The sequence below is a fragment of the Carettochelys insculpta genome, chromosome 29 (genome assembly GCF_033958435.1).
Source record: "Carettochelys insculpta isolate YL-2023 chromosome 29, ASM3395843v1, whole genome shotgun sequence".
Lineage (NCBI taxonomy): Eukaryota > Metazoa > Chordata > Testudines > Carettochelyidae > Carettochelys > Carettochelys insculpta.
Window position 1 is genome coordinate 8,619,609 of NC_134165.1, and position 27,876 is coordinate 8,647,484.

General features: G+C 46.9%; 1 protein-coding gene across 3 annotated transcripts in view; it reads right to left on the reverse strand.

Moving 5' to 3' along the window:
• SLC48A1 (solute carrier family 48 member 1) overlaps positions 1-16,283 on the reverse strand; it is a 66,930-nt gene extending 50,647 nt beyond the window's left edge. For all 3 annotated transcript variants that reach the window (XR_012642808.1, XR_012642809.1, XM_074980167.1), the window contains exon 1: positions 16,096-16,283. Coding sequence is in view for 1 of the 3 variants with exons in the window: in XM_074980167.1 (XP_074836268.1) it covers positions 16,096-16,234 (139 nt within the window). In the remaining 2 variants the exon portion in view is untranslated. The remainder of the gene's footprint in view (positions 1-16,095) is intronic.
• Positions 16,284-27,876: the final 11,593 nt, after the last annotated feature.

Sequence of the window (27,876 nt, forward strand, 5' to 3'; positions counted from 1 at the left end):
GGTTCTGGAGGTGAAGGGGGTTGGTGGGGCTGGCAAGCTCCTTACCCAGCTCCCCAGAAGTGACAACACATCCCTCCTCTCCTAGATGGAGGTGCAGCTGGGGGGATGGGTGGGGAGCTCCATTTGTTTACCCACCTTCCCAGGCACTGGCTCCGCAGCCTCCGTTGGTTGGGAACCATGGCCAACAGGAGCTGGAGGGGCAGAGCTTGTGGTTGGAAGCAGTGTGCAGAGCTGCCTGGCCATGCCTCTGCCTAAGAGGCAAGGGAGGGACATATCACCACTTCCGGGGAATAGCCCCTGCCCTGGGAGGTAAACACCAACCAGAGACCTCAACTCCTCCCAAACCCCAACTATGAGCCACATCACACACCCAAACTCTTGCTGATATGGGGAGGTAGAGGGAGAAGCACAATGGCTTGAGACTGCCCCTGTGATGGTCAGTGCTGCTGGCTCAGGGGCTGCCATGATTTGCTCAGACGGCCCCAGGTCAGTCACAATGGCCATTGCAGAAGTCACAGAGGTCCCTGAATCCATGAGGCCGCTGACAACCTCACAGCCTTGTTCAAGAACAGCACATTCTAGAACATTATTCCCAGAGGCCAGCAGACACCTTCTGCTGCTCGTTACAACTATAGCCTCTTTTTTCACATCAGAACAATATACTGCTAAACACAAAGCACTATGATGACAAAGATTAAAGCTTTCACAATAAAAAACAACAGGAAAATATGTGATAAACTGTAGCATTTATTACTAAGTTTTTGGGAAGCTGTTCAAAAAAACATATAGTGTCTGTGAAATTCAGAGCACTAGCTTCTTGGAAAATTATGACCAGTCTCTGCTCAAAAGGTAATTTTCCTTCACATGCTCATTTACTGTAAGAATTCACTGGGAAAACTGAAGTCTTGGTTTCCTTCCAAACCACAGGAATTCTATGTATTTTATATGGTAATAATGGCAATGGGGATCTATGGATAGTTCAGCAAACATTCTTACTGAAAATATGAGCAAAAAGCAAGAAGTTGCTGGACAAAAGCCACTCCTAGGTATGGGGAGGAGGGATAGCTCAGTGGTTAGAGCCTTGGCCTTGTATACCCTGGGCTAAAAGGTCAATCCTTGAGGGGGGTCCTTTCAAGGTCCTGGGGTAGCTTAGATTTAAAAAAAAATACATCAGGAATGGTAGTAGGTCCTGCTGTGTGTGCAAGGGACTGAACCCAATGAGCTCTGGAGGTCCCTCCCAGCTCTATGAGATATGCGTAAGATCTAATGGGGGGTGGGGGGGAGGGAGAAGAGTCCAGGATCTCTCCAACATGGACTTTGCTGTATTTTTCTACTATAAGATCTGCTCTGTGTTGTGCCCCAGACAACTAACAAGCCCTTCTGTTTTACACCACTAGCTCAGTCACGGCTATCTCTGAATTTGGAGGTTCACAGACGGATTCTCCAGGTGTCCTGTTCAGGTAGTCTTAACTTGGGGAGCTCAGGACATGAACAGGGTACAGAACACTCTGAGATCAGACCCAAGGTGGCACTAGTTCCACGGTTCCCTCAGCCCCACATTCTGAGTCAGTTGCAGCAGCGCTGTCAGTTTCTTGTGGACCTGGGAAACTGACAGTGCAGCAGCTCTGGTTGGTTTCCCTGCTCCCACTAGTAGCGGGGAACTGGGAGCCAGGTACAGTGCAAAGCTTTGTGGGATACATATGGGACACTTGTGGAAGCTAATAAATTAAAATGAAAGACATGGCACTTCCACACTAGCCTGTATTCCACATTTTAAACTTGAGATTGGCACTATACCCGTTCATATCAAAATGTTGTCATCGATATTAGGGCAGACTTAATCAAACTAATGACATTTACAGTGAAGACAGTGACATTTTAATGTTGAACTAACTTCTTTAAATTCAATTTTATCTCATAGTGTAGACACAGCCTAAGTGTAGCATCTAAAGAATATAGGAGTGTTCCTGGTTAACATGAAACCTGCAATGCCAGAGCTAGCTTTATTTTGAGGCACGTTCCTACAATGGCCCTTCAAGCGAGAGGATATTGTGTGATATCACAATGTCCCAATTTCAAACATCCTATCCCTGCATTTCACAGGATACTCCCATTAACAGGCTAACATGGTCGTGTTGTGGTGAGCATGCATTCACACCGTTCTGCTTTTCCAACAAGCAACACATTCATCATCTATAGAACAACTCCAGCAGAAATAAGGCATGCATTTAACGTCAGAATCCTAAGCAGCTTTTGAGTTCTGCTGGACTGGCTCCAAAACTAATACAATAACTGACTGATTCTATTGTTTTCCTCCAAAACTTTATTATTCCTTTACTGGAATAAAAGAAAATGATGTCATTTAAAACAGGACAGGAGACTCAGGAGGATTCAGTTTATGATTTTCAGAGTTTAAATCTTTTGCTCCACATAGACCTACCCCCAAAAAATACTCAAGCTAACTACTGCCACCCCACACCGCGTCCAGGGAGTACAATGGAGGCCCCATACCAAAGTAACACACAGAAGCAGCATCAGGGCCTCTGGAGTGCAGCCTTACAGCAGCATCTTTGGAAGGTGCCTCAGTGGTCTAAACACTGCTTACATTTTGCATCCTTCATATTTGGTTGCTGTCGCTTCTGGCTGATTGCTCTTGGAATCATCCTGAGCTAAAACACCCATTCAGCAAAACAGAATCTAAAGGACTTAGAGCAATGAAAAACAGTCACAGCTAAAATAAAACTAAATAAAACACACAGTAAATCGGAAACAGTGTGCATGGAAGCAGAATTGCTTTGAAGAAAGAGTCAGCTTGGGTATTCTGACAAATCTTAAACCCAGACTTAACTACATAAACCCTTTGGAGTACTTGGAAGACGTATAAAGGAACAAGTTCCTAAAAATAAATTCAAATAGGATGTCACCAAATTTGGTAGTTATTACCCGCAGTATTTCAGGAAGACAATTCCAAAGCTTCCCATACTTCAAGGTACATAAAACAAGTCTAATTTTCTCCAAATCCAACAACTAAAATGAATACCAGGTTGCATTTTTTTTTGAAGTTGCTCAGCTTTCTGACTGCTTTTTCAGAGCCCTGATAAATCAATTGCATCGTTGACCAAAACAACTTAAAAGCTGCTTCTGCTGTCAAATCAGGTGTGGGACAAATAGCTTTCAGAATTTGTGAGCTCGCAGCACTGGGGTCATGGACATTTTGACAAAGCGCAAGACAGCAAAAAACCCCTGCCCAGTGAGCTTCAGAAGACCCAACAGTTACACAGGAATTTAGAAAAACTAACTAAATTTGTTGACCATGACCAATTTGACGAGTATGTAAAACTAAAATAAATATGAACAACACTATTGTGAATCATTGGCACATTTCCAGGGAGAATTCTAGTAGTCTTGTCAGAAGTTATCTTTAGTGATGTTAATGGTTAACCAGTAAGCCTCACTCGAAACAGATGCAGCTCCCCACGTCTGCAATGGGAGGAGGGGCTGTGTTCCCCTCAGTTAATCAGTTAATGCATTGAACTTAACGTTTAACCCAGGGGTCAGCAATCCCTGGCACCCAAGGCAGCTCAGCCCAGCCCCTGGGAGCTTGCTCCAAGCCATGATGCCAGTGGATTAACAAAAGACCAGCTAATACAACCAACCACCATCTAAACAGTAAAGCTCTGGACCTGAATTTGTTTATTAATGAAGCTGTTGTAAATAGGACTATTGGTGACTTTAAAAAACTGTCATCTGCATTTGGTCCATACATAGAGGTCAAAAAGGTCAAATTTTGGCACTCCACGTTGGAAAGGTTGCTGACCCCTGGGATTAACCAGTTAACTAATCAAACAGGATTTTGCAGCCCTAGTTATCCTCCCACCATTTTCATTCAAACATCCATAGGAACTTTCACACTTATAAAACAAGGTTATTCTAGATAAGCACTAGTGACACTTATATAAAGAGACCCTAAGGCTTTCCATTCTGACACTGTTTTATCGTAACTTTCAAAGAACTTGACCTCTCAGGATGAAAAACTGTAAATCTCTATGAAAGGATAAAACATTTTCTTCTGAAAGTCTGAGCCAAATAGTTCAGCTTCAGCCCTTTTTGGGAACAAGTTAAAAAAAAAACAACCCTAAGTATTTGTTTGTTTGAACAGTTCCTATGCCAAAACAGCTGGGGATTGAAAATTGAAATTTGTTAGGGAAACAGCCCTCTAAGGAGATGAATCTTTGAATGTTCCACTAAAAACTGGTTTTCATTTGGCCAGTTTCTGAGCCCACAAAATTTCACTTTGGGCATGTGCAGAAAAGTGGATTGACTTTTTGATTCAGAGAAAAGTAGGCTGGGCTGCACATGTGCAGGAAGAAAGGCACAAGGAATTTGAAGACTCTGCTCAGCTCTAAGATCAGCCAGTTTTAGTAGCAGGAAATGAGACTTACAGATTTCAGATGCTTTGTGCTTCTAATATTCCACTTCAAAACTAAACCAACAATATTTATTATTTTTGCCTGGCACTTCACAGACACATAATACAACAGATCTTGGCCTCTAAAAAGTCAGCCTAAATAGACATCAGTGAAAGGAGGAGAAAGGGGTATCCTGACCAATGCATATTTTCTTGTTTTGGTCACCATGTATATTTTTCACTTTGCCTATATTTAGGACCCTACTCTAAAGCTTTCTGTTCTGATACTGTTTTATCATAATTTTTGAAGACCTTGACCTCTCAGGCTGAAAAACCGTAAATCTCTCTGTTTTCTTCTGAAAGTCTGAGCCAAAATAGTTAATTATAGTTCATGGTCCATTATAGTCAATTTAATTGTCATTGGATTTAAAAAGTCATCAATTTCATAATTATTTCAGATTCTTAAATCTCAAGTTTCAGTGTTGTAATTGTAGCAGTCCTGACTAATGTTCTAACCTCTTCCATCCATATGCAGAATAAATTTGTATGTGCACCAAGGCATAAGTGAATGTATACCACCAGTAAAAGCAAAAAACCTAGCTGTGGGCATTCTGCTAATCAGTTGGGAGGCATCTGAATTTCTGCTGAGCAGCTACAGATGTGCACAGGTTATGAGGAACAGTGGTCCTGACCCAAAAAGGGAGTGGAGCGTTATGATACTGCTATCCTTATATCTGTGCTGCTGCTGGCAGCAGTGTCATCTTCAGAGCTGGGTAGTTGGGGAGCAGAAGCTATGAGTTGGGAGCCCAACTCTGAAAACAGAGCTGCCACCAGCAGCACCCCAAAAGTACTGATGACAAGGTGTAGTACTACCATCCTTACTTCTGTGCTTCTGATAGCAAGGTGCTGCTTTAAGAGCTGGGTACCTAAGCCAACAGCCACCTCTCTCTGGCCAAACATGTCTGAAGTTACCACATAAGTAAAAGTGGTAATACAGTGACCCCCTCTAAAATAATCCCCCCCTGCAATTCACTTTTGGGTCAGGACCACCAATTTGAGAAATGTTGGTTTCCCCTGTGAAATCTGAACAACGGACACAAAAGACCAATTTCACCAGGAATGCGTGTGCACGCAGATTTTTGCAATCTGTGACATACTTTTCATAGCCATGAATTTGGTAGGGTCCTATTTCCTTCAATTTTTTTTATTCATGCCGGTTCTCTCCATTTTAAATCATAAAATTATGCAGCTATGACCCCAAATATGGATGATGAATCTGTAGCTTTTTTTAATTGGTACCTAAACAAGGAGTATTAACATTTAAAGGCTGGCTGCTGCATAAGCACAACGTATTCTTTTCGACAATGTATTCTAATATTTAATTCCTTGCAGGCATTAGGACAGCCCATATGGAGCGGCCCTAGGTTAGTCAACAGCGTCACCAAAGGGTATAATATGCACCTGCTAGACAGGACAAACTTCTGCTCTTCCATTTTATCAAGTACTTAAAAATGCTTTATGAGAAGTCCATCCTTGATACAAATCAGCTTTTTTTGCATCTGTTCCAGTATATCTGCTGTAGATTAAGCTCTCAAAGCAAGAGAGTTCTCTGTTTTGCCAGAAAGCTATGAACAGCTTGGAAACAGTCACCCAGTCTCTTTGGAAAATAAAATGCAGTCAGTATTAAGTAAAAAATTCAGAGTCAAAATATGTAGAAGAGAATAAAAATAAAACAGTCAAGAAGGGGGAGATTATTGAAACAGGACACATCCTGCAGTGGTTTTATTGTGCTTCTGCCTTTATCCCACATGACAGTACAAATTATCAACGCAGCATCATTCTGAACTTCAAGTTACATGGGCATCCCCAAAACAACACATTATCACCACTTACATACTTTTTGCTTTACATGTATAAACAAATGGACTAACAGTAACTAAGTCGTAGGTAAATTACGATCCACACTTCACAGGTAGGGGAAGTTACCAAACACAAAAATTAAGAGATTTTCCAAAGCGCAGTGGTAAACCAGTGAGAGAGCTGGGATTCTTACTGAGCACCTAGTACAGTACTATGCTTTGTGATTTCGCTGGAGATGTGCTATTTGTTACCTGCTTTCTGCCTGAAGTAGAGGTGGTCAACAGACAAAATGAGCCTCAAAATCTTTTTTTATTTACATAGGGTTGGGGGCTTGGATGTTTTCCTCTGAAGTCTGGATCTTGACTATATATTGAACAAGAAATTTGGACTGTGACAAAAGATAATGGATGACTCCTGCCCTGAAGTGAGAGAATTATACAATAGATCTTTGTCTCACTGAAAATCTATTTCACAATCTTTGAGTCTGAATGCCTACATGGCTATTTACATTTCTGGGTATTGTTGGTTTGATTTTCAGAAGTACAGAACACCATCATCTCCCTACAGTCAACAGAAGATAAAAATGCTTGGGACCTTTTAAAAAACAGGCTGTTCTTTAAGCACTTGAAGATATACTTCAGACCCCACATATAGGCACACAGGTTTCCCCATCTTTGCAATGCTATATAACTAAATAAAGAGTGTGCAGCCAAGAGTAAAAGAGGAACACCTGAAAAGTACTGCTGGTTGACGAAAACCAGCAGAAGTTAGATTAGAAAGCACAGAGCAATGGGGAACAAACACCATAGATAACAGAAAAACATAAGCAAAGGGTACAAGAAGTAGTCTTGTGGCACCTTATAGACTAAGAGATATTCTGGAGCCTAAGCTTTCACGGGCAAAGACCTGCTTCATCAGATGCATGAGTGGGGCGGGGGGGGGCGGGTTTCAGAGGGATATTTAAAGAGTGGGGTCCCAGTAAAAGGAAGGGCCAGAGATGACAAGGTCTATTGCCCAGTATCAACTGCAATGGCCTAGTATCAACAGTACTTATCAAACGAGGAAAAAACAAGTCAGAGCAAAGGGTATATACTGTAATCAATCCATTATAAACATGAAGGAACAGACTCAATACAAGACAAATACTTGACACTAAAAATTCTTAAATCAGAGACAAAAAAGGGAACAAGAGTAAAGGAAAAAACATTTGGTTAAACAGACTCTGAAGAGGAGTATATGTCACAAATAAGGAAGGAGGGAGGGAGAGTCAGCAAAACAATCAATTTCACTGAGAGCAGCACTCTCTCAGATCTGAACATCCAAGGACAAGAATGCAACAGGCAAGTGGAAAGCAGGAAGATGTTAAAGCTAGATAAACATGTGCAAACAAATACAAAATGATAAAACAATCAAAATGGCAAACTTTAGGCTTCATCAGGGGCATGATAATAAGGAACTCCTACTATACTCAGTCTTCTCCCACATACACAGTACTCCACCTACAACCAGTACTCCCTCTATTTTTCTTTCAGACAATGGAATAAATTTTGTTATGTGCCCTGAGACATGTACAGATGTGCATCAGCAATAGAAACATGCTGCCCACTGTGCATGACTGTGGCACTTTGCTAGTCAGACGGGCAGCACCTGAATCTCTCCTGAGCAGATGCCCATGTGCTTAGCTTCCAGGGAACAGTGCTTACAACTGTCATTCAGGTGCCTTGATGAGTTTTTGAAGCTTATGAATGCAACAGATAGATTTAAAATGAAAGAAAATTTTTGTGTCAACTGCCAACATATTCTGAGTCTGTGCTACATCGAGACACCTAGCTCAGCATCCAGCTCAACTTTTTGTTTTCACAACAGCATGGGTTACACACATCATATCTCATAGAGGTGGATGGGACCTTGGGAGGTCATCAAGTCCAGTTCCCTGCCCTCTTTGCAGGACAAAGCACCACCCCTCATTGATATTTTTCCTTTATCTATTTGCCCCAAGACCTGCAATTAGCCTCCTCAAGGATCAAACTCACAAGCCTAGGTTTAGCAGGCTAGGCTCAAACCACTGAACCACAAACACTATACCTCTTTTGTGGGAACTATTACAGACATTAGCTAACAAGCAGTCATTTGGTATTTAATACCCTGTTAAAATATGGGGGGGGGGTAGCGGGAAATCACAAAAAGGCTGCTACCAGCCTTACCATTTTGTTGTGAAAATTTTAAATTCAGGGAACATTTAAAAAGCTTGCCCAATTCCACCCCTTCAATCTGTTTCCCAATAGAAAAAAATTGCTAGTTAATGAGTTAAGGCTAATCTATTTAATGAAAAAAACACCAAGAAGTCCTGTGGCACCTTACAGACTAACATATTTTGGAGCATAAGCTTCTGATGAAGTAGGTCTCTGCCCATGAAAGCTTATGCTCCAAAATACCTGTTGGTCTATAAGGTGCCACGGGACTTCTTGTTTTTGCAGACACAGACTAACACAGGCACCTCTCTGATACTTCATTAAATAGTATCCTAGAGATAAAAAAATAAATTAAAGCCCTTCTTACTTGAGACTTAAGGGATGGGTCACACTATATATAAATACAGTGGCATATTCTTAAGTGAGGAGCAGCAAACAAGTTCACACTCGGAGATTCAGTATATCTTAGGAATGCAACCTGTACTGTGATGCCAAAAACACAGGACCACAGATGCCAACCTTGGACTCAGCAGTCAGGAAAGGCTTTGAGATTGTTTTTGCTTTTCACATATACCCAGTCAAGGGGCATGCTGGAAATTAAGTGTGAAGACTAGGCTTATAGGTAGTAGAAAATAGGCTTTTCTTTCATCTCTTTTGTATTTATTGGATGCCAAATTGCTCCACAGAACAAGGAGAATGGGGCAAGCAGGGGGCACCTTTGTGCCTCATCCTCCAACAAGCAAATGATGAAAGCTCCCAGTTTGCACTAGCAGGAAAGGAATGGACTTCTGGCAAATACGTATCCTGTGTGTCACAGCCGCTCCATGATGTGTTGCTGCAAAGAAGAGGGCATCAAAAACAGGCTTCCCAGAGTTCAACCAGAATAAATGACACAGACACACCTCTAAAAATGCAGTTTTACTCTGAAAAGCAACTCCACAGAGAGATGCATCCAAAATATGTTAGTGCATCAGATGCCACAGGACTTTTTGTTGTTGACATAAAGACAGTCTATATTCCAGCAAAGCTAAATAAAAGTGGCTGGTTGATCATTTTTGCTCCTAGACCTAAGATTTATATTAATTCTTCTTGGTTACATGTCAACAGAATTATGAAGTACAGTCCATCATCAAGTGACTTAAAGAGGTCCGATTTTCAGAAGACACGTGCTGAACACTTTCTGAAAAAATCAGACTTCTTCCCAGTATGACACAGAGCACTCCAAAGAATGAAACACGTAAAATCACATCAGTTCGAGTTGGGGCATAAAATTCTGTAAAGACATCTGCATTGTCTTTAAATTATGTTCTCCCATATATATTTGCTACTCCCAGCATTACACAGCTCAATGGGAATTCTCAAAACAGATGATGTTACCAAAGCTGTCTCAGGAAACTCTGATCCTTTCAGTTCCCGTGGTGACTAGAACTGAGCAAGATGCACCAAATGGCTGATAAAATATGAGTTGCCAATCCAAAACTTTACAGAAATAAACTCAGGCGGTTTCAATTCTTCCTTGTCATTTTCAAGGCAGTGACTCCCAGTTCACAATGAAGGGTTTTACAGTCCCAGAAGGCTGATAACTGTCAAATCAACAACCAAGAGCAGAGAGCTCTACAATCAGACAAGTTGTTCAACACTGCTCATCCTTCTGAGCTACACTCTGAGCACATTGTTCTGAACACTTTTTAAACAGTGAAAATGTTCAAGATTAGAATATTTCTGTAGATTGAATAATTGAAACATGGCATTTATTTTGTGAGTGTGATAGATAACATTACAAGATAAGAGCTTAAAAATTGTTTGTAAAACACAGTGATTGTGCAGGCAGACAAGCAACCATTCTGGGTACACCAATACCTCTCACACAGCCCAGAACAGAATATATTTTCAGTAATGGAACTAGCCAGAATATGGGTCTACCACAGTAGCCACAAAAGGTTTTAAATCCCAGCCTTTCATTACATCCTCCTACTTCCAAATGCTATATTTTGGGCTAGCCTGATCAGTTACTGAATTAAGACTGTGGTAAAAAAATTCTTCAGTCCTCACAAAGAAACCCAAAGACAAAAAGACATACATATATAAAAACCATCCTCAGCCCATCATAATGAAAACAGGAAATTGCTACAGCAGTTACCTAACTTTGTAGGAACTAATGTGCTACACAAGAGCAAAATAAGCACCTGTTAAAACGAGGTTCAGAAAGAGCAGAGAATTAAGTTCTTTTTTACCTATTCATTTACTGACTTTTCACATTTGGTAAGAAGTTAACGTAATCCTGAAACTACCACCGTAAATGGCAAATTTCAACTTGGCTCTGACATTAACAGTGCATTGTAACTCTCACATATAGCCCCTTAAAAATCCTGATTCCCAGCTACACCACTAAAGAAAATTCAGAATCCTACCACAAAGTTTCTGAAGAGCCAAGATCCCAATAATACTGTGCAAGATTCTGACCACAGTCTTTGTTCAGAATCTTTACCACATGCCTAGATGAAGCAGGTCTACCTGAACAATAGACAAGGCACGGCAAAGAAAGCAAAACAAACCTTTGTTTGTGTAACTAGGCATAAAACAAGAGCTGAGACAGCATAACCTTGAGTGTAAAACAGTAATTGGGACTTATGTTGAATTGTAGACCCATAACTCACTGAGAGGGGCGTAGGAGTCTGCTTCTCAGTTCAGGGAGAGATAACAGTGCATCCTCCCCAAACACAAACCTGAGTTCAGGAAATGTCTAACACGTCAGCATGAACAAAGGTATCCACCGCTCACAGATCCCAATCTGAGTCCAGAAAGGGGTAACATTGATAATTGTATATTGTTGCCAATATTATATACTGCTTATTGTTCTCTTTGTCTCAAGACCATGTAAGAATGTAGCTGCAGAAAAGCCTGTCAAGGAAGTGCCACCCATCATTCTCAGACACCTGGAATTGGAATTTAACTTATCTTCTACAAGACAAAACCGGAGGGATAACACCTGTGTGTTAAACATGTAAACCTAAGCCATGGGCAGAGCACTCATGTAATCTTTAGCCTACTGATTTATTATGCTCATACCACATCTATACAAGCGACTTTTCACGGCAAAACTGGGCTTCTGTCGCAAAAACCCATGGAGCGTCTACACACAAAATGTGCTTTGTCAGCAGTCTGTCGCCAAGCCAGCACATCTGCCAGCGGCGGTATACCTTTCCCCGTTTAGGTATCCTGCCTCTCTCAACAGTGATTGGTGAACAAAACAGCCCTGTAGACGCTAGGAGTCCCTTTTGTCAACAGGCAGGGCTTCCAATTCACTGTGAAACCCTGTTTGCAGAGCTTCCAGTCAGCCGTTCTGTCAAGAGACGGCCGGGCAGTCTGGCTGCTCTCTGTCGACAGAACAGATTGCTCTTTCAATCTGCTTTTTAGTGTAGTTGCAATCTGTCGACAGAGGTCTTGCTGGGAAATCTCTTCCAACAGTGACATCTGTTGACAGAGGCTTCCCGTGTAGACATGGTCTATGTCTTGCTGCTAGGACCTATCCAGGAGCTTGGAAACTCCCACCTCATCTGCTTCACTCCACCCATCAGCACTCTGTCTAACCCACTGTAATCAGCTGTTAGTCAGTCTTACTGAGCCTAACAAGCAAAGCGACAATCTGCCAGCTGTGCTTAAATCTACATAGTGTCAAACCTCTGTTCCTTCAGTGTCAAAGGGTCACATGCAAAAATTCAGGGAGCTGCTGTCTCAGATTACGTGCAAAATTCAGGGAGCCCTATTTGCTGCAATTCTTCTGTTTTTGAAATTTCTGATCCTCTGTACCTGGCTGGTAAACCTACTGCCTGAGAGCCCAGTCAGGTAGCTTGCTCATTTTCATCCAACCGGCAGGTTACATACTGTCACTCACCCAGCAGGATGGGAGGCTGCTGAGGCTCAGGGGTTTCCCCTGCAGCGAGGCAACCTGGCACTTGCAAGCTTCAGCCCCACAGGGTGGTGCACAGGCTCAGAACTTCTCACCTGTGGGGCTGGAGCCATGAGCGCCAGCTTGACCTACAGAGGGAGGAAGCCCTGAGCCTCTCCACTGCTCTCCCCCAGCAGGCGAGTTGAACATTTGTGGCCTGCGCTTGATTTTTATCACTGGGTCAAGGGCCCTGATACAAAAATGGTTCCCCACCACTGGCCTATACAATGAAAGCATCATATAGTCTCTTCATGACCCTACTCTACCTCACAGGCCAAACTTATTTCTCCCTCTCTCACTACATCCATTTCTCAGCCCCAATAATTAAGTAGACTGTTTGCTGTTTAAGAGAATTGCATTTGTTTCTTCTGTCCCACTCTTACACCGTGCCACTCATGGCTCTTGAGGTGATCTGATCAGTGGCTACAAACAAGTATAGAAATGTCTTCCCATGATCTGATTGATGAGACTCTCTAGCCTAACAGAAAAAAACCAATTCCAGAATAGGTGCTGAACCTAGAAAAATTCACATTAGAAATAAAGGTATACCTTTTTAGCAGTGAGGGGAATTAACCACTGGAGCAGCATAACCATGGTGTCCAACCTGAAGCTATACTGCTATAGTGAACTAACCACATTATTCTGAAAATACATTTACTGTTCAAGCCAACTAGCTACACTCAACTGGCCAACCAGACACATGGGGGTAACATGCTGGATACCACGGACTTAGGGCATGGTTGATTCCCTATCACGTGAAGTCTTCAAATGAAAAACAGATGTTTTTATGATATATTCTAGCTCAACCAAAAGTTATGGACTTGATGAAGGAATTACTAAGCAAAGTTATACAGCCTGTGTTACACTAGAGATCAGCCCAGAAAATAATGGTCCTTTCAGGCCTTCACCCAAAGCAGAGTCACAGCACTTAAAATCCCACCCCTATCCGCTGTAATGTGAGCATCTTACCGCAACTGCCTTGCAATTTTGGAACCCTAAGAATCTAAAGGGAAGCAGCTGCAACTATATGTAAACGAGCACAGACAAAAAAGCTTTCTATAACTCCAATCCCACAAGCATGAGAATGAGCTACTCTGGTAGCCTCTAAACACCTGCAGAGGAGCAGCATTAGTATTCTCCCAGCAGTATAAGGCCTCCATGGAGTGGAGCAAAGGACAACCACATTTACAGCAAATGTGATGGAGTGTAAATCCCAGCATACAATGCTCCAAGATCCTACAATCTTTGACCAGAACAGCCTGGAAAATACGGGAAGCTGTACCTCAGCTAGACAAGGAAGAGGCCGTGCATTATACTTAGTCTCATTTGCTGTAAACAAAGTAAATGTAAAACACCATGAAAAAGCCTTGCATCAATGAATAAAATGAAGCACAACAAACAGCATTGCCAGCCCAAAACACGGTATCAGAACCTGCTCCAGATCCCTCAGTTACTAGCTTATGAAAGTGCTTTGGGCACCTGCCTGAATCCAACTGATCCCTCATCAGATGGTAGGGTGCACCCAGTCCAGTACTCACCCCGGTACCAGGCTGCATTCAATATAAGCCCCCAGTACAGTTGTGCTAACAGATTTCTCAGCACAGAGTAAAGTAGTGCAACACACAAAAGCCCTGGTAGTGGGCTGCATCTCTTACGAAACCAAGGCTACCACAGAACAGACTGGTAGTGACATGATTTCCCACCCACAAGAGGCCCCAAAGACACTCCTGCTCCAGGCAGTAGCTACAAACCAGCCATTCCCATAAACTCCCCAAGTCCCATCTTATCCCAGGGTTCCCAGTACTGTAGTCCCTCTCCTCACTGCTCCCCCCCCATGTACTGGGAAGACCACAGTGTGCCTGGAGCCCAGCTGCACAACTAATCCCCAAAACCAGGGAGGCCCGATGCTTCCTGAATATTGGAAAACACACTCCATGCCGATGCCAGCCCCTCACACTGGAGAGGCTCCCACAGCCCCATGTTCCTCATCACAGATCTCCCACTGCCTGTCCCGACAGCACCTTTGTGACCCCCAGACAGGACAGAAAGCCCCATATGTCATGCCGACACCTGTACCCATGGTCAGTCTATACCAAAGAGCCCAAATCTGCCCTGTCCTGCCCCAGAGAGCCTTGCCACCCACACCCAGCTCCACCCATTAGTAAGGACACCCCATCAGCCTCCCTCAGGGTCCATACCCACCCCTGCGTACCAAACAGCCCCCTCGCCCTATGCCTAATGCCCTATCCCAGACAGACCCAAGGGCCTGGCCACCAGGCATCAAACACCACATCCCTGCCCCCACCCTGTACCGGGGAGCTCCCCCCCATGTCTGCCCCTATTCCCACCCCTGTGTACTGGAGAACTCCCACCCCCATACAGGAGAGCTCCCCCCCATGTCTGCCTCCACCCCCCACCCCCATACAGGAGAGCTCCCCCCCCATGTCTGCCTCCACCCCCCCCCGCATACAGGAGAGGTCCCCCCATGTCTGCCTCCACCCCCCACCCCCATACAGGAGAGCTCCCCCCCCCATGTCTGCCTCCACCCCCCACCCCCATACAGGAGAGCTCCCCCCCCCATGTCTGCCTCCACCCCCCCGTCTGCCTCCACCCCCCCCCACATACAGGAGAGCTCCCCCCCATGTCTGCCTCCACCCCCCCCCCACATACAGGAGAGCTCCCCCCATGTCTGCCTCCACCCCCCCCCGCATACAGGAGAGCTCCCCCCATGTCTGCCTCCACCCCCCCCCCGCATACAGGAGAGCTCCCCCCATGTCTGCCTCCACCCCCCCCCCGCATACAGGAGAGCTCCCCCCATGTCTGCCTCCACCCCCCCCTGCATACAGGAGAGCTCCCCCCATGTCTGCCTCCACCCCCCCCCGCATACAGGAGAGCTCCCCCCATGTCTGCCTCCACCCCCCCCCGCATACAGGAGAGCTCCCCCCATGTCTGCCTCCACCCCCCCCCGCATACAGGAGAGCTCCCCCCATGTCTGCCTCCACCCCCCCCCGCATACAGGAGAGCTCCCCCCATGTCTGCCTCCACCCCCCCCCCGCATACAGGAGAGCTCCCCCCATGTCTGCCTCCACCCCCCCCCCCCGCATACAGGAGAGCTCCCCCCATGTCTGCCTCCACCCCCCACCCCCATACAGGAGAGCTCCCTCCCATGTCTGCCTCCACCCCCCCCATGTCTGCCTCCACCTCCCCCGCATACAGGAGAGCTCCCCCCATGTCTGCCTCCACCCCCCCCCGCATACAGGAGAGCTCCCCCCATGTCTGCCTCCACCCCCCCCCGCATACAGGAGAGCTCCCCCCATGTCTGCCTCCACCCCCCCCCCCCCGCATACAGGAGAGCTCCCCCCATGTCTGCCTCCACCCCCCCCTGCATACAGGAGAGCTCCCCCCATATCTGCCTCCACCCCCCACCCCCATACAGGAGAGCTCCCCCCATGTCTGCCTCCACCCCCCGCATACAGGAGAGCTCCGCCCAACCCTCCCCCATTCCGGGCAGTCACCCCCGCACTAGCGATCTCCCCCCGTCCCCGTCCCCGTCCCCCCACCCAGGGAGGACCCCCACAAACCTGCCCGCTATGTTCGCCCCCTGCCGTACCGGAGAGCCCCCCCCACTTGCTCCCCGGGACCAGGGGTCGCGCCGCCGCCACGTCTGCCCCCGTTCGCCCCCGTACCGGAGAGCCCCCCCGCGGCGGCCGTAGCGGGCTGGCGGAAGGCGGGCGCCAGGCTCCAGGTGAGGAAGGCGGAGAGGCCCATGAGGGCGCCCGCCGCCGCGTAGGCCAGACGGAGCCCAAGCGCCCGGGTCACCGCCATGAGACAGCCCGGCCTGTGCGGGCCGCTGGCCGGCCGGGCGCCCGCTCAAGGCTCGGCCCCGCCCCGCCGCGCCGCTGGAAGAGCCGCAGCGCCCCTGGCGGCCGGGGGAGCGACAGGCAGGCGGGTGGGCGTGCGGCTCGCGCACGGGAGTGGGCTGTGCCCATAGACACTCGTGCAGGGTGCGTGCAGTGTGGACACAGGCGGGGTCTGTCTCCCCATTTACCCGTGCAGGGTGCGTGCAGTGTGGATGCAGACGGGGTCTGTCCCCCCGGGTACTTGTGCAGTGTGACTGCAGTCGGATACATGTGGGGTCTGCCCCCATGGGTACTCATGCAGCGTGCATGCAGTGTGGGCACAGGAGGGGTCAGTCCCGCCGGTACTCATGCAGTGTGCACGCAGTGCCGACACAGGCGGGATCTGTGCCGATGAGTACTCGTGTAATGTGCATGTATTGCAGATACAGGAAGGGTCAGTCCCACCAGTACTCTTTCAGTGCTTATGCAGTATAGACGCAGGTACAATGTGTGCTCAGCGACATCTGTGCAATATGCATGTAGTGCAGACATGGTACAATCTGTACCAAGGGACACAGTAAACAGATAGGGGAGCAGAACATATTCATGAATGCTCATGCAATACATGCAAAATGCATTTGACACCGTCACACAATCTGTGCATTGATGACATGTGACTGATGCCGCATGGGAACATGTATTTTATTGGACTACCTACCCTTGGTGGATGGGACAAAATTCAGGTTCTTAGCGCTCTCTTTCACGGTGGGGGCTGTACAAAGCTGTCTCTTCCCCAAGCAGAAGTTGATTCAATAAAAGATATTGTCTCCCCCAGCTTGTGTCTCTCATATCCTGGAATACACGTTGCTGCAAGAGCACAACAAACAGTACCCAACGTGTGTACCATACATGCAGCCTGACATCATAAAAAGCCTTAGGCATAAAACACACAAATATCACACACCTAATACACCTAATGCAGTTGCACATGCACGCAACACTCACATGTGCTCAACACATTCACATATGCAACATGCACCTATTTCATGATCATGTGTGCAGCATGCTTACTGCAACTTGTGTGTGACATAGGGTTGTGTGTGCAACATGTATGCAACAGTCACACATGGCAGTCATGTAACGTGCTACATATGGCTAAATATGCACTCAGTAACATGCAGCATGCACTGGACATAGTGATATGTGCAACATGCTTGCAAGTCTCACATTCAGCATGTATGCCACATAGTGCAACATAGCAATATACATGTCACTATTTAAACATGACACAGTCATGTCTGCAACACAGTCACAGGCACAATGTATATGTGACACTCTCACACGAATGCCACTGGAACACATCTACAACATATATGGCACAGGTTAGTCCTCAAGGAATTCTGCAATTATTGAATTTGTAACCATAGTAAAACTGCAAAATTCCCCCAGGACATACATGTAAAATGTGTGTAACACAGTCAGATTTTCCAGGTAAACTGGAAATGGAAATGGTTAAGTTTTCATAAGACTTCTGTGCTGAGAGAGCTGTTAGGCTAAACAGTGTATTTACCCCTGCCCCTCTGCCCCAGTTCTTGGAAATGTAATTTGGGATTGAGAAACAGGATACTCAGGAAAAGTAGTAATATAAATTATATTATAATTCATAAATAGGTGTCATCTAGCTGCTTGCAGCCATTTTCACGTTACTCCTGCATGTGGCATAGCCAATAGCTGATGGCCCCGGAGAGTTCCCCCAGGTGCACGCAAACAGAGCTCTCTCTGCTGGCAGCAGGTGATAGTGTTGCATTCTGGACACTCCAGATAACCCTAAAACAATGCCAGCATAATAAGATATTGGCATAACTTCCCCCGGGTCTCCTCCTGCCCACAGGGATTGTTGGGGCAGTATGGGATGGGTGCTCTATCAGTAGCCCAAGAATTTTTATTTTTACATTTTTCAAAAATCAGATTTGTTCCCTTAAATTCTCATTATTGCTCCATTTGCTAAAATGATGTTTACAAACTTAAAAAGTTGATCCCCACTCCCTACAGAGTCTCTGGTGTTTGTGTGACTGTGAATATGAGAAAGTTTAAGCTCTAGGGGGCAGCATCCTCCTATGGTTACTATAGTGCAGGGTTTCCCAAACTTTATATCCCTGGGACCCATTTTTTTCAGTACATTTTTGTGTGGCCCCAAAATATATACACATATAAAAAATGAAAAATGAATACATTTTCACTGTTTATTATTTATGCACAATTATAATAGTAAATAGCGATAATTTATACATTTTCTAAGGACTGGTATTTTTTTCCCAAGGAACAGTACTGGGCCATGGGCCACACTTTGGGAAACACTGCTCTACTGGATGCAAACAAGTGCTAGACACTATTCACATACATGGAAAGACAGAGCCCTGCCCCGCCCTGCTTACCTTTGAGGACATTTTTACTAAATCAGAGCCTTCATTTTTCTCTCCTGCAGACTTGAAATCCGACTGGCGTAAAAGAGTGATTCACAACAATAATGGATCAGAATACCTGCAAGAGTGTCTCAGAGAAGCGTTCCAGTTATTCTGATAGCTGACTGGCAGTGACCAGTAGTAGATGGTTCTGGAGAAGGGGAGAGAACAGCAGTTATGGGACAACTGTCCCTAGGGACAGCTATAGGGAAGAGTAGATAGGTGTTGGTTGCCAATCCTCCAGGACTGTCTTTAATTAAAGATTATGCGGTGGGATGAAACCTCCTGCAGTGTGGCCTGCCAGGATCGGCAAAGTTAGTTATTAGCTCTTTCATGTAAAACAAGAAGGGTAACCCCATGAAATTCATTGGGAACATGTTGAAAACAAGCACAGAGACATACTTCTTTACATGTGTTCATTGCTGGGGGATGGCGTGAAAGTATAATTAACTTCAAAAATGAATTAGTTCATGGAAGATAAGTTCACCAATGCCTATTAGCAAAGACATTCTGGGTCATAGGTGGTGCATAATTTCTCCATTTGGAGAGGCTTATGTGAGTGCCAGGAGCTCCCTAAAAGTTGGGGGGGGGCACTGGCACCCAGACCATGGCCCTAATCCCCCACTCTGTCCTCATTTCACCTCTTCCCATCCCCACTCTGTCTCGTCCGCCAAGGCTCTGCCCTCACTCTATCTCTTTGTTCTTCCATTCCACTTCTTCCCCCAGCTCCCCCACCACCACCACTGCTCACTCCTCTGCGCCCTGCTCCCCTACCCATGGCTTGCCCCAAAGGCAGAATAAAGTGAGAGGGTGTAGCCCTCCTACCTTTAAAAGCGATGGGGCCATGGATCTCTGCCCCAGACCTACTTAGCTACATTGCTGAACTATTCTGGCATCAGTGCACACAGCCGCTCCCTGGCAGACGCAGCTGTGGGACTCCTGCTGTTGTGCGTACTGATGCTACAGTACTTCAGCTGAGGGATGCCAGGATGAGAAAACTGGGGGGCCATGGCCCCATCACTTTTTCCCCACCTTCAGGGTGCGTGATGCAGGGAGGGGTGGAGAAGAATGAGCAGCCAGTGAAGCAGGGGGTCTTGGAGGAAGAAGCAGAGTGAGGGCTGGGTCTAGAGTCGAGGAGCTTGGGCGTGGTCACAGTCTGGGCCCCAGGACCTCTCAGCTTCTAAGGAGGTTCCAGCAGCTACGTTCCAGAAGTGGTGGGCGAGCACATCTCCAAAGGGAGGTGACCTGCACCCTTACCTGACATTTTTTGCCCTCTGCGTGGCCAGCCTTTTTCGGGAAGATTTAGCTCACCCTCCCCTCAAGCCTCTTATATATGCTGCCTGTGCTTGGGTGTCCCTAAACCTCTGACTGCCAGGAGCTAGGAGTGGACAACAGGGATGGATCACTTGATAATTGCCCTTGTCTGTTCATTCCCTCAGGCAGCAGGTTGCCCGCCACTGGTCTGCAAGCGGCTGAAGCCTCATCTTGTGGAAACCAGACCCACCCAGATCCAGGCTGACACCTGACTATCTGAGGCACCAAGATAGAGCAGAGCTGCACAGAGCTGCATGGATTCATGGACTCAGAAGTACCCAGACTTCTGCATCAGGAGACAAGATAGAAATAGGAGAACTGTTTTGGTCTAATTGTAGAACCGAAAATCAAGTCAGTGTGTCTTGGTAGGATCCCTGCTGACTCAGTGATGACTACACTCACCTCTAACAGGGCCCTGAACTGGGGCCCACTGGAGTAGGGAGGGATCATATTCTTCTAGCCTGGCCACCTAGCTCCAAAATGATTGTCCATCCCTTTTACAACCATTACACCACTCCTATAGTGACTCTGGCCAGTAGGCAACACAGCCCTGAAGAAGAGGGCATTGATTTTGATTCTGACTGTGAGCAAAGGCCTCTATACTGACTCTGGACATTAGGCCATACAGCTGTCAGGGAAAGAGCATCTGTGTCATCTCTGGCCCAACCCACTTCCTAATGCTGTAGATGGATCAATATTTGGCTTTATTAATTTCAGTGATGCTTTTTTGAATATTTTTTTCTGGTTTTCAAAAGTTTTCAATATTCAGACATGACAGAAAAAGAAAATAGGGTCTCAGCCACTTTTGAGATGAGAAAGTCAAAGGAAAATGAAAAAAAAGAAAAGTCAAAAATCAAGAAAGGCGACAATTCCTGATTTGTGTGAGAATAAATTTTAAAAAATCAAAAACATTATGAAAATGTATTTGGGAAAAGGCCTTTTCTCAGTGGAAAAGAAAACATTTTATAAATTCTGAGCTGCGGAAAGTGTAAAACTAGTCTGGTCTCAGGTGGGCAGAAACAGCGCTTCATTGTTGTTCCTGAGTGCATGACTGTGGAGGAGGGCTGTCACAGAAGGAGGCCTGAGCGGAGGAAGGAAACTTCATTACATCTCACTGTTGTGGCTCTTTGGCTATGTGTATTGTTTGTTAGTCAGAATCTCCACCTTGGTTTCTGAGCTGTTATCACAACATCTCGTGTGTACCCAGCCACAGCAGAGGCATGTGCAGGACCAGACTCTCCGTTAGCAGATGAGCTGTCTGCATCCTGTCATGGAGGGAGTGGGGACTTCAAAGAGGAACCCACAGGTGTTAGAGTCTGTCAGTGGTATTCGCCCTGTTACTCTGAGACCCACCCCCAGTTTTTCCAAGCAGTAGATTGCAGCTGTGCAACATACAGGCGCTCTCTCTCTGATTCAGGTCCCACTCACTCTGTCTAGCTCCTGTCACATCACTGAACTTACTCCTGCTTCACGCAGATGTGAGAGTGGGACAAGGCCGCCTCATTACCATTAGGATGCTTCCAGCCATGGCGTTTCGAAAGCGCTGTTTTCAAATGCACGCGGCTTGGTGTGGCTACGTGGGGGTCCTTTTTGAAAGGATCCCACACATTTCAAAATCCCCTTATTTCTATCAGCTGAGCAGAATAAGGGGATTTCGAAACGTGCGGGGTACTTTTGAAAAAGCACCGTGGCCGGAAACGTCCTAATGCTAATGAGGCGCTGAATATGCAATTCAGTGCCTCATTAGTATTCTTCCATATGGCTGTTAGCACGGCCCTTTCAAAGTTTTGTCTTAGTGTAGACACAGCCTTGGCGTGCTCACAATAGTCCAATGCTCTATTGGCTGTCCACCAGAGCTCTGTGAGGTAACTAACCTCCAGATCCCATGTGCTTTAAGCATCCAGAGTCTGAACACTGCAGCTCCCATTGGCAGCAGATTGCCATCCCCGTCAATGGGAGCTTAGAGAAGTGTTGTGGGCTGGGGTACTGTCTGTGGCAAACAGGAGCTGCAAGTGGCCATACCTGCACATGTACAGGTAAGTAAAGCACTGGCAGTCCGCCAGGTGTAGCCCTGGAGAAGTGCATCCGGCCTGAGGGCTGCTTATTGCCCACCCCTGACTTAGAAGAAGGGGCCGTGGCCAGGCAGTTGGCATGGGTACCCTCCTGGTGTCACTCCTGGCAGGTTAGTCCCTTCGTTTGAAGCCTTGGGGACTATGTCTGAAGAATCCAAAGAAGGTTTTGGGGTCCATTCCTCCCCACTCCCACTTGCTCCAGCTAGCTGGCTTCTGGGTCCCTGCCCATTCGGGAGGAAAGTGTGAGCACCAAGGCAGATCCAAGGCCTCAACTGTTTCAAGGGGCCTTCATAAAAAACCCCCTGGGAATCCTATTTCTCCTGATTGAAGAGGGCAGCCCAGTGGGGCCATCCCAGCCAGAGGAAAGGACTCAGCCTGAACAGCGCAACCACTCATTGGTCAAGGAGGAGGCTGTTGCTTTTCTTAGCTAACAGAGATGTGATAAGAAACACAAAGCCACTTTCCTCCTCTCCTGCCCCCATCACTGCCCCTCCCCCCGCCAATGCAGTACTCTGCCTGCGAGAGGGGCCACATCAAAGCAAGAGTTTGATTAGGTCTTCCTGCTTCAGAGAGCCTGCCGCAAGAGAGAAGAGAAGGGGAGGCTGCCAGCACTTCCAGGCATCCCGGCCAGGCCTGCAGGGCCCCTGCAGGTCTCAGGGACAATCAGCAGGTATGTGGGGTTTGCTTGGGGGTGGCAAACTTAATGCCAGACTTCTAAGCTTGGCTCTGTGGGGAAGACAGGAGCTGATGCATCACAACTAGATGTGCACACACTGCAGTGGGGCAAACATAACACGTGGGAGCCACCCCTCTGCCCCAGTCACTGCAGCTTTTGGGGTCTGTGCCAAGGAATCCTGCCTATCTGGCATGCAGGTTTGCTGCCCTCATCCCGGTTGAAGAGCTCTGGGGTGTGCATTCCTGCCATGGGAGCAGTCACTGTGAAAACCAGGAATGTGAAAAGCAAGGCAGGCTATTGAGATCAAGAGCAGAATTTCCCTCAGACATGGGGAGGAGCTCCATATCTGTCCGGTCCCACAGACTCTAGCAGGGCATAAGGTCCCTGCGCAGAGCTAGCCAGCAGTGCACTCACCCACCAGCCACCAACCTTAGGTGCTTTTCAGCAGGAGTTGTGGATAAGTGTTTCATTATTCAGCCATTATTATTATGTATGTGTCCTATGAAATTCACAGCCATGAATGTGGAATCTGATCTCTTGTGTGCTTTTACTGTATACTATGCAGATTTCATGGGGGGAAGAAGCATGTTTCACACTGGGAGTCCTGACCCAACCGTGGGAATTGTAGGCGGATTGCACGGTTATTTTAGGAGATTGCAGTATTGTCACCCTTGCTTCTGCACTGCCTTCAGTGCTGGGTGGCTAGAGGACAGCAGCTGCTGATGAAGGGGTCTGCTCTGAAGGCAGCAGCACAGACACGAGATTGGCAATACCATACCAGGCCATCCTTCTTTTGTGCCACTGCTGGAGGCAGCTCTGCCTTCAGCGCTGGGCTACTGGCCAGCAGCTGTTGTTCTCTGGCCACCGAACTTCAAAGGCAATGCCACTGCCAGCAGCAGCGCAAAAGTCAGGGTGGTACTAAAGCAACCCGCCCCCCCACCATAATCTTTTAACCCCCCTCACAAGTCCTTGTTGGGTCAGGATCCCTAGAATTACAACTCTGTGAAATTTAAGATTTAAATATCTGAAGTCATGAAATTTACTAGCTTTAAAATCCTCTGACCATGGGCTAGAGCACAATGATCTGTGAGTTTGTTGGCATTTTAACAATTATGGATAATCTGGGAGGAAGGAGGGGCTGGGAGGGCAGGACTCTGTTCCTCTGTGACTGGGACCTCTGCTGTCCATTGGTGCAATGGGTCACTGTTCTGCTCCACAGGAGGTTATAAGTATTAAATATGGGAAAGTGCCCACATAACTACCTACAGGCACACTTGAACTTGGAACCTCTAGAAGCTTAGTACAGGCACTTCTACAGCTTGAGCTAAAGGTCAACTGCTTCTCAACTTAGGCTGTAGAGGACACTTATTCTTTCTCTGGGAAGGGGTCTAGGCACCGCTACATGGGACAGTTAATCACACGTAGGTGTGCAGGTAACATACTTCCCCTAGCTGAGGAAGCGGGATAAGAAGACAAGCAGGATGATTTTGAGCTCTGGACTGGAAGTCTGGAAATAAAGGTTAAATCTCTGGTTCTGCCTCAGATGCCTGGTGGGATTGTGGGCCTGTCTGAAAATCTGGCCCTTTTTTAAAAAAAAGTGCCTCAGTTTCCCCTTTTGTAAAATGGGGATTGCACCTTCCAGCCTCATAAGGGAGTTGTGAGGGTGCAGTCACCAATCTCTTGGTGGGGGGAGTTACAAAGTTTAAGGCCAAAAGGGAGCGTCAGGTCATCCACTCTAGTCTGTATAGCATAGTTTACTCTTTCAGTGAAAGCAGTAAATTCGGTTTGCCTCAGCTGGCATGTCAAGGGTGGAACACAAGTACCCACACAGAGAGGGCTTTAGGGGTTCGCAATGCCTCAGAACAGTGTGGGCATATATTACTCTTCCCGGTGGCTCTAGTGATATTTTTTGGTATTTTGACAGTTTTTTGCTGAAAACTTTATAGGGAAATTCCAGCCATATGGTTGTTTTCACAATTTTTTTTTTCTTTCGCTTGCTCATTATTTTTAATTGTCGCTGGGGAGCTCATGATTGGTCACTTGTTGTCACATGGTGTTTTCATTTGCGATGGCCTTGTGTGACCCATGAGACAAGCTGCCTTGGCCTGAATGCTTGGGGGAGGGAGAGGAAAGGGGGAGTCCAGTCTCCTGAACAGACCAAACTGAAACAGGGACTCATCTGTGCACAGCCAGCTTGGCTGGCTCAGTTGGCAGATGGCTTCATTCTCTCTGCTGCGGACTCTGTCCTGCCATTAAACGGCTCCTCCCAACAGCATGGAAGTTCTGCCTCCAAAGAAGGACAGGTTGTAAGAAATGATTAGCCACACATCCAAGGTTTTTCTGGCCTACACTGTTTGGGAGGGTGGGGTCAGATTGAAGAAGCAGCAAACTCCTAACACATCAATGAACAGTGGAGAGCAAGACAGAATTTTCGAACTCGCACAAGCTGGACAAGTTGAAGGCTAGGCTCCCACTGCTCAGCTCCAGATTACCCAGGTAGCCCGTGTTAAAGTGTATGCTGCCTTGTCTCTACTAGACCTTCAGAACAGGGCAGTCTGAATGTGGTAGGAACCCTTCCTTGGGGGTCCCTCTAATTTTTTCCATCTATGGGGGGGGATAAATGTTGTTATGCGCACCCAGGTATGTGTGGATGTGCACCATCAATAGAAGCACATGTGGCCAGTTGTGGGTGCTCTGCTAATCAGCTGAGCGGCACCTGAATCTCTCCTGGGTGGCAAACCTCAACAGATAACAAGTGGGAATCCTCTCCACGGCATCTAGGACATTATTATGGCCCAGAACATAGCCCTGATGGCATGGATCCAGGTGCAAGGAGAATGGGTCCCTTGGGAGCTGCGAGCCAGGCTGGTACCCATTCTTGGGTGTGGGAAAGGCCAGGCCTGGAGCTATAAAGAGAATTAGCTCTGACATGTCACAGGCTTTATTCAGCGCAGACGATGTGGCTTTGCTGCATTTCCCACAGAAAGCTGGGGCCATCCGGCTGTGTTTCTGGAAGTTTGTTCTACCCTGGACTTGATTTATGAAAGGGCCCAAGAGAAAGCTAGAGAGCTTTTAAAACTAGATTCAGAGATCTCGCCAGCCAGAGGGTGAAGTGCAGAGTGGGGGCTGGGCAAATGCTCCTGGAAGGCTGGTGTGTCTCATCGCTGGTGGGACTCAGAGGAACGCTCACTGTCTGCCAGATCGCCTCTTTACTCTCCCCACAGGTGAAACAAACCCTGAGTGTGCTGTGGTCTTGGGGTGGAGGCAAAGGAGGCCCCATAACCTGTGGGAAGTCAGGGTTCATCTCGTGTGCACTCCCCTGCTTGGCAAGAGAGTTTGGGAGTGCGTGTGCACTAGATAGGGCCTCTGGAACAGGCTTGCTGCAATCTCAGAGAGGGCTCAAGGTTCTTCTCTCCATTAGTTCCCTTACTATCAGTGGAATCACCCTGATATGAGACTGGATTCTGGTCAATGGCCATATCTTCACTGCAGTTAAAAACCTGCAGCTGGCCTCTGCTCACTGGCTCAAGCTAAGGGGCTCAAGCCCAGGCACTGTTTAATTATGGTGTAGATGTTCAGGCTTGCACTGTAAGGTAAAAGGGTCCCAGAGCCTGAGCCCAAACCTCAGCACTGCAATTAATCAGTCCTGCAGCCCAAGTGCCACTTCTACCTGCTGTCCTAAGTCAGCTGGCGTCCAGCCCCAGTGTCTAACTGCACTGTGCGCATGCCCACCGTCTCATATATAAATCCATGGGTTTGGATTTAAAGCATCCAAGGGTACTGAGAGAATTGGCAGATGTCATTACAGAGCCTTTGGCCATTCTCTTTGAAAACTCGTGGAGATCAGGAGAGGTCTCAGATGACTGGAAAAAGGCAAATGTTGCTCCATTCTTTAAAAAAGGAAAGAAGGACAATCCAAGAAACTATAGGCTGGTCAGCCTTACCTCAGTCCCTGGGAAAATCATGGAGGGGATTCCCAAGGAATCCATTTTGAAGCACTTGGAAGAGAGACAGTGATCAAGAGTAGACAACATGGATTCATAGAATCATAGAACAATAGAGCTGGAAGAGACCTAAAAAAGCCATCAAGTCCAGCCCCCTGCCCTAAGCAGGACCAAACCCATCAGATCAGCCCAGACAGGGCTTTGTTGAGGTGAGACTTAAACACCTCCAGGGATGGAAACTCCACTAGTTCCCTGGGTAGAGCATTCCAATGCTTCACCACCCTCCTAGTGAAAAAGTTTTTCCTAATGTTCAACCTGGACCTTCCCAACCGCAACTTGAGACCATTGTTCCACGTTCTGCCATCCGTGACCACTGTGAGCAGCCTCTCTCCAGCCTCTTCACAACCTCCCTTCAGTAAGTTGAAGGCTGTTATCAAGTCCCCCCCTCAATCTTTTCTTCTGCAGACTAAAAAGTCCCAGTTCCCTCAACCTTTCTTCGTAGATCATAAGCTCCAGCCCCCTAATAATTTTGGCCACCCTCTGCTGGACCCTATCCACTGTATCCACATCCTTCCTATAACTGGGGGCCCAGAACTGGACACAGTACTCCAGATGCAGCCTCACCAAAGCCGAATAAAGAGGTATAATCACTTCTCTGGCTCTACTGGCAACGCTCCTCTTGACGCAACCTAGTATGCCATTAGCCTTCTTGGTTACAAAGGCACACCGTTGACTCATGTCCAGTTTCTCTTCCACTACAACTCCCAGGTCCTTTTCTGCAGAACTACTACTTTGCCAGTCGGACCCCAGCCTGTAACAATGCTTGGGATTCTTCTGGCCCAAGTGCAGGACTCTGCACTTGTTCTTATTGAACCTCATCAGATTTCTTGCAGCCCAGTCTTCCAATTTGTCTAAGTCACTCTGGGCAAGTCATGCCTGAACAATCTGATTAGCTTCTATGATGAACTAACTAGCTCTGTGGACATGGGCAAATCAATGGATGTGATATACTTTGACTTTAGCAAAGCTTTTGATATGGTTTCCCACAATATTCTTGCCCATAAGTTAAGGCAGTATGGGTTGGATACATGGACTGTAAGGTGGATAGAAAGCTGGCTAGATGGTCGGGCCCAATGGGTAGTGATGGTCTGGTTGGCAGT